The following is an 8260-nucleotide window of genomic DNA, read 5'->3' as shown; positions in this document are numbered from 1 at the left end:
TAAGCTTTAATGGAATACGCCGATCACATAAGACCCCGGATGCACCTCTCCACTTCATCCACCCTATTTTAATTCTTTGGGAAACCTCATCTTCTAAATCACCTCTTACAACACATAGATATTAAGAATACTAAAAATAATCAACGTTCTGAAAAATTAGAAAATAGAGTACAAAATAGAGAAGATATTCTTCAACAACTCTTGGTCAAATAAGACCAAATCCATGGTTTACTCCAAAGGCTCTTAAACAAACAAGAATACATATCACCTATTTCTTACAAAACCAAACTTTATCTGAGACTGAATATAAAATTCAAAACCATGAAGACTTACAATGTTTTCCAGACTTACTACTCTAAATCTCTTAATAAAAATTCAAATTACCCTTTTATATTCTAATAAACATATTTTCCTTACAGCCCATGTTGATACATGATGCATCAAAAACCTACTTTCCCCACAATTCATTACTGACGATGACCAAAAATCCATACAAAATCCTGAAACTACGTTCAGTTATAAGATTGACCAAATTCCTCATTATTACACTCATAAATAAAAACCAGCCACCTTAGCTTTTCGTAACCATTGCAAACAATATAACCCTTATCTTCCTCTTGATACTATCTACATTAAACATGATTTACCATCCACTGTTAACATGTTATTAGAACTTAATTTTCTTTTATATCCATACTTCTAGACTTTTTCTTACCAAATAAGCCCTCATCTTCTTCCAACACTGTACCATGACCCCAACTGTAGGTTATATTCCATATCTATCAATTACATAATTGAAGGAGAAAGATCTTTACCTGGATTTGCTTTCTTAAATATAGAATATTTGCAGCAAAAGTAATTTAGATCCACGTTCTCGTTCCTCCACCAAAGCTTTGCCGGTTTGATTCCACAATATCTAAGAAAGGGAATAAACTCCACAACCTAAATGCCGTGGAAGGATGGTATGGAGATCTAAAGTAAAGGGAAGAAATCCACTCAAAGAACACCCTTCCTACGTTTTCTTGGAGAGGGAGAGAGAAAGGGAGCCGTCTTTCTCTGGAAAAAATCTAACACACGAATTATTCACACCCAAGTGATGTGGTAGTTATAAATATATAACCCTATATTTTGTAACCGCCATAAAAGTGATTTTTCAGTTTTGCCCTTGGACACATGATTTATTAATAATTAATAAATCCCAACACCAACAATTTATGATTCCTTATGTCTCTCAAAAATTACCGCAGCCCAACGTGGTGAAGGTATAGTGAAAATAAATTCAACAATAAATTCTAAAAATTCAAAACACCAGTTATAACAACAAACTTATTCTTGTAAAAGAAACTAGTGCTGGTATCCCCTTTACAACTTTTGGAAACTTCTTTAGAATATCAACTAAAAACATACCCAGAAAACTTTTGTCAAATAAACCTACACGATTTTGAGAATATCATAACTGGAAAAACTTTATATTATACTTGTGAGAATATCAAAAAGAGAAAGAAAAAAAAAACCTACTCTCCCAAGTCCCAACCATTTCCTCTTTATTAATATCACCATCACTAACAAATGACCTGTAATCCCTACTATGTCTTACAACGAAGCTATCATTGACCGGCCTCAATACAAACATAAATAAAGTTCCACAAATTAAAAGACAGTAGAAACGAAACAAAACTAACAAAAATAATATTTTCCTTATCGTTGATGAAGGATCTGATTGACATTTTCAGATGACCTTTTTAGCAAAAGAAAAATTAACATTTTATTTAGCAAGTCAATCTTGGTCGTCTTCCATCCCTCTCCTAATTCATACGAGCCGATTGTAGCTCTAGAGTCTAATTCCTCTATCCTTGAGGCCAGAAAATGACACTATCTTGACTCTCTGCCAACAAAAATTTAGAAAAAAAATTACCTTATCAGTGTTTAAAGGTAAATTCCCTCTTGAAATTATGGTGAAAAAACTTTAGGATGATACATACTCTTGCTCTCGGAGGTAAAGGATCCGAATTCGTGGCTTCACCTGCTAAATCCGAATCTAACTCTCGCTTGGGATGACGAGGACAGATTGGGTTTCAGTGCCACCACCATGCATTACTCTCACTTTCCTTTGGAATCCCTTTCCCCCTCCATCTGGATTAGCTTGTCTATTTTCCATCCAAGCTTATTCTTCCCGTCATCGACATATATATATGTCGATCACCGAACCCAACTTAAGTAAAATTGACTGAATTTGAAATTCAGACTCTGGTGCTCAAATATAAAACTCAACTGCCAACTACAACGGTCTACATGGTTTAAGGTATCTCATGATATTATAAGATACTAACCATTACATATCCACATTAGATACAGCCGATATAATATATATCGATGGTTTCTCTTGTTTTCTTTGAAAGAACACATTGATACTCGACTGTTAATACTCAATGTTGATACTTTAGGTTTGGACCTCCATGCTAACGTGACGGAGACACAAAACATTGATGCACCATAATTGAAGCAGTGGAGCCATCATCATCGATTGCCTCTACTTGCTATAAACCTGATACGTTTCTGATGACTAATAACTCCCAGAGATATCTAATCTATCCATGCCAGCGGAGAGTGATTACAGTATTGGACTTCCAAGGAATCGGGATTCAAGAACGGATATCCAAATAATACGCAAATGTGCGATTCAGAGACTCCATTTCAGAAGCATTCAGTACCAGTTCCCGAAACCAGCATGATCTATGCAGTACTAGGATTTTACTTGTGCAGAAAACCGAATAGATTAAAAATCATTGCAATTCGTGCACCTAAGTGCATCAACTAAAACACCTTTCGTAGGGGTCGGGTGGGGCGGGCAGCAAGCATCGGGGAGGATGGGATTGAGAATGGAATAGGGGTAAACTATCATTGCAATTCATGCATAAAAAACAACAAAAACATACCTTTCCTTTTTTACATCTACTAATGTTGAAATGACATATCTATATGGAAGATGCTACGAGAAGGGGATGGCTAGGGGAGGGAGGGAGGGAAGAGGGAAGCAGATGAATGCAATTCAACTGCTTTGTGCACTGGAACTTGCTCAATTCTTTGCTAAAAGGGGAAGAAATAGAGACAAGGCAAGAATCAATGAGTTAAACTTCAACATCTAATACCATGGAACTCCTTGTGCATTTGTTCTTGAATGAGCTTCTGCTACTGAAACAGCCATTGCCATTATCATCTGCTCCTCAAAACTCTCAGGCATGGTAGTGTCTGTCATGTTAGGCTGAAACCGATCATCCATACCATCACAGAGAGAAGATCCACCTCCCACTGCACCTACAGTAGAATCAGAGCTCGCATAACTAGTCCCTGCCTCAGCTATCTCTGATCCATGATCTATTCCCCACTCTGCCTCTCTCCTTGACGTTGCTCTTCCACTGTCAGGTGCAATATCAATCCAGCTACCTGAAGGGCAAGCCTCAACCAATCTCTCCTCCCCGGTGAATGACCTTCCAGAAGCTCCGAGCAAGCTCAAAGCTCCAGAACTCTCAAAAACATTAGTAGAGGGGTCGCCATCCCTATGCTGAATCTCAGCAATTGCATGAGCATGACCACTCGATGGGGAAGATGCTTCAAATGGGACCATGGCTGGAGAAACATAACGATCTTCAGCGACAAATTGTTCACTGTTTGCAGCAGCAGCAACGTGAGTTGGACATCTTTGAGCATCATTTTCCTGTACATTTTTCTTTGTCAGATTGAATGAGAGAGAGAGGTAGAGAAGGGCAATAATATAGACACTCGCCAGTAATCTTGTAAGAAACACAACAAATCCATTAACTGTTGCCAATGTTTAAGACGACTAGACACCAGAAATGGTACACTAACAATAAGTTTTTAAAACCTACTCCATTAAAATCCTTCCTGTATCCTGAATCAAGACTTTGTACACTTACAAAAAGAAAGTGAAAAACCACTGATGGGGTAATTAACGAGTTCAACACGGTTCCATCTTCTTAAATGAGATAACAAAGTTAGAGACATGGACATAACCGGAGAGTAATCTTCATCTTGTTAACTGGGCCACATCTCCATGCTTATACAGAGATATATCTCTCTGTTGAAAATGCAACCTGAAAGTACCATACCTCATGAAAATTACCCATGTCAGATGGATGGACCTCATCTGGAAATTGGGGTCCCATCCAATGTTAAAAAGCTATATTGGGTTGAACTTATGTACAGCTCCACACCGAGACCCTTCCATAGTCTACTCTGCTTCGGAATGAAGTTGTAATAATTGTAATCGAGTTTCTTCACAGTAACTCCAGGATTTAACCCTATACACTAATTTGGAACCTTCATATGTAAAGCATGGCCTAGCCTTCTATTTAGGCTGTGCTTGGAAAACAGAAAAAAAGGATTTTTTTTTTTTGGTGCCTGTGCTGATATCATCCGTGCAGGCCTGGGACGGTGGAAACCTGGTGTTGGAAAAGCCTACAGTCTAGAAACAAGGGTGAAATTGTAAGAGTCATTTTTTGATAATACAGTTTTTTTGAATTTACATATTGAATCCGCTAAATTTATCAAATTAACTCCTGGAATCCTATTTCATCATTTAGGGAGAAAATCCAGCCTTAACCGTTAAATAAAACCACTCCTTCCTCGCCAGTGACAGCAGACGTTCAAAAATCCGAACAGACCCCCTACCATTTCAATAGCTTGCACTCGGTCTCTCCTCCCCCCCCCCCCCTCTCTCCGCCTCCACCTCGTCATCTCTCCCTCACAGCCATATCCAGCAGCTTAAAGCTTCAGGAGTCTCCACAACTTCCCAATGCCTTAAATTCCAGCAGTCTTTCAAGACTGCTCCATCTGCTCCCTCTTCTCCCTCTTCCTGGTACTCATCCCATCTCTCAGACTCTTAACCCTCCACTACCAGAGTTTGTTGAGCCCTTATTCACAGAATTTATGTTTGCAGGTCTACATGGGTCTTCATCCTAGAGTCAGTGTCCTAAACCATGTTGTAGCTGACCTTCTTGGACACTCCTGAAATGTATTGATGGTGACCAAAAGATCTATTCTGTGCAAAGATGTGCACTGATGGCTGAATGCAACTCAAAATTTACCTGTTGTCTCTTATACTAATGGAATAATGCTTTTTCCATGGTGGACCCAAGAACAGGCATAGACATGATTCCTCATGCAGTGTACAATTGGGGGTTTCTTATTCTTCTTCCTATTCTCTTTCCCGTCATTCATACCTGCAACTGCAGAAGCGTGTCTCTCAGAAACAAACAGAATGATGGCATTGGAGTATGTTGGATCAAAGGATTCGATAGACCAAGATGAGGGTGCAGGAGAAGATGGAATAGACTGATGGGTTGCCCGAGAAGAGGGCGGAACAGTAGCTAGGGATAGGGTTTAGAATAAAAACTCTCATTTTTGTGTATGGAAAATGTCGGCCTTATTTGGAGAATTTAATTTTTTATTTTTATGGGAGTTCCTACAAAAAAGAAAAGTATTTTATGGAGGGGTCTAATTATAATTTAGGAAAAAAATTTAAACTCCGACACCTGCACGGACGACATCCACACAGGCGCGGAAAATCCCAGAAAAATATGATGAACAATCATTGGCTTGTGTGTGTGTACACCCCCCCCCCCGCGTAACTTTTTTCTTGGTTTCCGAACTTAGCTTTACTGGAATTTGTACCACAAATGTGTGCGTGAGGGGGGGGGGAGGGAGAGAGAGAATGTGAACTAAGGGTCTATTTCATGGAATACAAACATTTGTGTAGAAGAGGTTCAGCAAATCTGCCAAGATTCTGCTATCCAACCCCCCCCCCCCCCCCCCCCCCAAAAAAAAAAAAAAAAAAGGGGAAAAAAAAAGATAAAAAGAAAACCAAAAGAAGACGGTGATTTTCAGTTAAGAACGCTAAAGTTTGACTTAAATTAGGTCTGGTACAAAAAGAATCAAATTTTGCATTTGGTTAGAAATGTCCAAATAAGGATATACCCTTGACTTTAACACTAAGTTTCTTTTTTTTTTTTTGGCGAACAAGTTACCCTTTCTATTAAATAAAGATTTTTCTGAAAATAAAACCATTCTACATACACGAATTTCTCTGGGTCTCCTCTAGGTTTGCTTTTCCTGCAACAAAATCCATTGACTAATAGAACCAATCATTTGCATTAAAACGGTTCCACTCCAAAACATCAACTAAATGGAATCTTCCAAAATTTTTCAAGTTATCTACCCATCTTCTAATCTCATTTTGCAACAAAGCATCGAATCTCCCATAATCCTTTCTTCTTCCACCTTTTAGCTTTTTTATTCTCACCCACACCTTGAATTTTTAAACCCGATTAAGAGAGGGAAGATACAGAATAGTGTAAGCGAGTTTTAGTGGAGGTTTCATTCATCCAAAAATCATATTTATATTCAGGTTTTCATCAGGTAAGCTTTGGCTAATCCACCTTTCGGTTTGCTACTCTGACAAACCCAGAAATTCTGATTTCAGAATGAAGCATGTGAAGTCAGATCCAGTAATTTTAGGAGGAATGGTTTCCTACCCAATTATCAGAAACAAAAAGAACTTTTGTCAGGCATCAGCGGCAACACTTATTGGCTTTTTGGTGGTTATTTCTGATTAATCGCCGTTCTCTAGACTCTGGTGACTTCAATTTCTGAAAAAAAATCAATGACCAAATATCCTTGCCTTGCAAAACATCTTCCTCAACTCAATGATCTCACCGTCATCATTGTCTTCTCAGGGACTTGAATGCTAAGCATAGGAGACATGGCAATCACAGCCCTCCACGTTGCTTGCATCTTCTTCCTTTCCAAATTTACCTTCCCTCCTCTGGGTCCTTCCCCTATCCCTCAGTCTGGCCAGACCAATAAGATACTGAGTCTCTACGTCTCCTTCACAGCCATGGCTGGGCTTTACTCCCTATCCCTTACATCTTTGGGGGGATCCTGGAAGGCGATAAGGAGGGTATCAAAGCAACGGAGCCTCATGTCTTCCTTCTATATAGGGTTGTGGTCCATCTTGAATTTTGTTAGTAAGGGCTCCCATTCACTTTTGCAGGGTTAAAATTTGTAAAAGGTGAAGACATGGTCTTATGAAGGCCTTTTTGGCATAAAAGTAACTAAACTAAGCGAAACGGTTAATGCGCTAATGTGGTATCCTTAATTGGTCATATTTGGATACTATGGGGAACCAAACGCAAAAGGTGATTTTCTTGGGATCAAATCTGACTTGAGCTAAACCTCAGGGGGTCCACTTGAAAATTACCCAAAAAAATGGGGTACAAAAACCAAGGTTATGGACCTCAATGCAAGCAGGCCCAACAACCAAATCCATAATCAGATCTGAGACAAAGGAAGAAACTGTGTTGCCAAGTGCAGAAATTAAATGGATGGAAGGGAGATGAGATTGATCTTCTTGGAAGGAAGACGATAAAAGAAGATAAAGAGAAGTCAGGTTTCATATTCCAATCCCATATACACTGCTCAATAGCACCAAGACTCTTAATAGTCTTTAATAAGTTCTTAATGTGACTCGAAATAGGGCTTCCAAATCTCTCCAATACACTCAAAATAAAGTAAATAAAGTCATAACAAAATTATATCTAGTTATTTAGTTTCCTGATCTCACTCAAAACACTCAAACAATTAATTCAATACACCAATATCCCCACTGTATTGGCTTACAAAGTAGGCCCCATTAAATAACAAACAAGTAACCAGTGTCTTCTGAGGCCTGATTGACCTAATTGGACAATCTTCTACATCAATGGCAAAACCAAGAAGGTGGATTATTAGCCCTCCCAAGATGAAGCCTATTAGATAGTATAAGGATATGATGTTTCAATAAATCAAGGGGTTGAATAAGTATACTAACAACAATAAAGACCACAACTATGCAAATGAAATAAAGGATGTTAAGTATTCCGAAATCAAAAGTAATAGCAACAATACTTTCCCCATATAAATGCCTAATATACAGATTAAAAAGACAGGAAAAAAGAGGGCTCGTGGTTGGTGCAGAAGATAAAACTTCACCCAGTTCCTAACCCCTAATAGTAGTTGACTACCCACATCTAAGTGACTACCTTGCTAGTAGCACCTAATCCCTGCGTAATTGAACCCCTCAACGTTGACATTCTTATGTTGCTTGGGGAATAACAACAACAACAACACAACAACAATAAGCCTTGTCCCAACTAAATGGGGTTGGCTACACGAATTATTGCCTTCCAATCAGTTTTGTTTGAGG

At 38.7% G+C, this 8260-nt stretch overlaps 1 protein-coding gene across 4 annotated transcripts in view; it reads right to left on the bottom strand.

Moving 5' to 3' along the window:
* Positions 1-2417: 2417 nt before the first annotated feature.
* Positions 2418-8260, bottom strand: part of LOC149005219 (E3 ubiquitin-protein ligase DA2L-like) — a 38328-nt gene continuing 32485 nt past the window's right edge. For 2 of the 4 annotated variants that reach the window (XM_089169438.1, XM_089169439.1), the window contains one exon: positions 2418-3715. In XM_089169438.1, coding sequence (XP_089025564.1) covers positions 3143-3715 — 573 coding nt within the window. In that variant the 3' untranslated portion in view covers positions 2418-3142. The remainder of the gene's footprint in view (positions 3716-8260) is intronic. The other 2 variants (XM_089169441.1, XM_089169440.1) reach the window with 2 other exon arrangements.

Source organism: Hakea prostrata, chromosome 9, assembly GCF_041222555.1.
Source record: "Hakea prostrata isolate BN-2017 chromosome 9, UWA_Hpros_2, whole genome shotgun sequence".
In the NCBI taxonomy this organism is placed as follows: domain Eukaryota; kingdom Viridiplantae; phylum Streptophyta; class Magnoliopsida; order Proteales; family Proteaceae; genus Hakea; species Hakea prostrata.
This window is presented reverse-complemented; position numbering and strand designations above follow the sequence as displayed.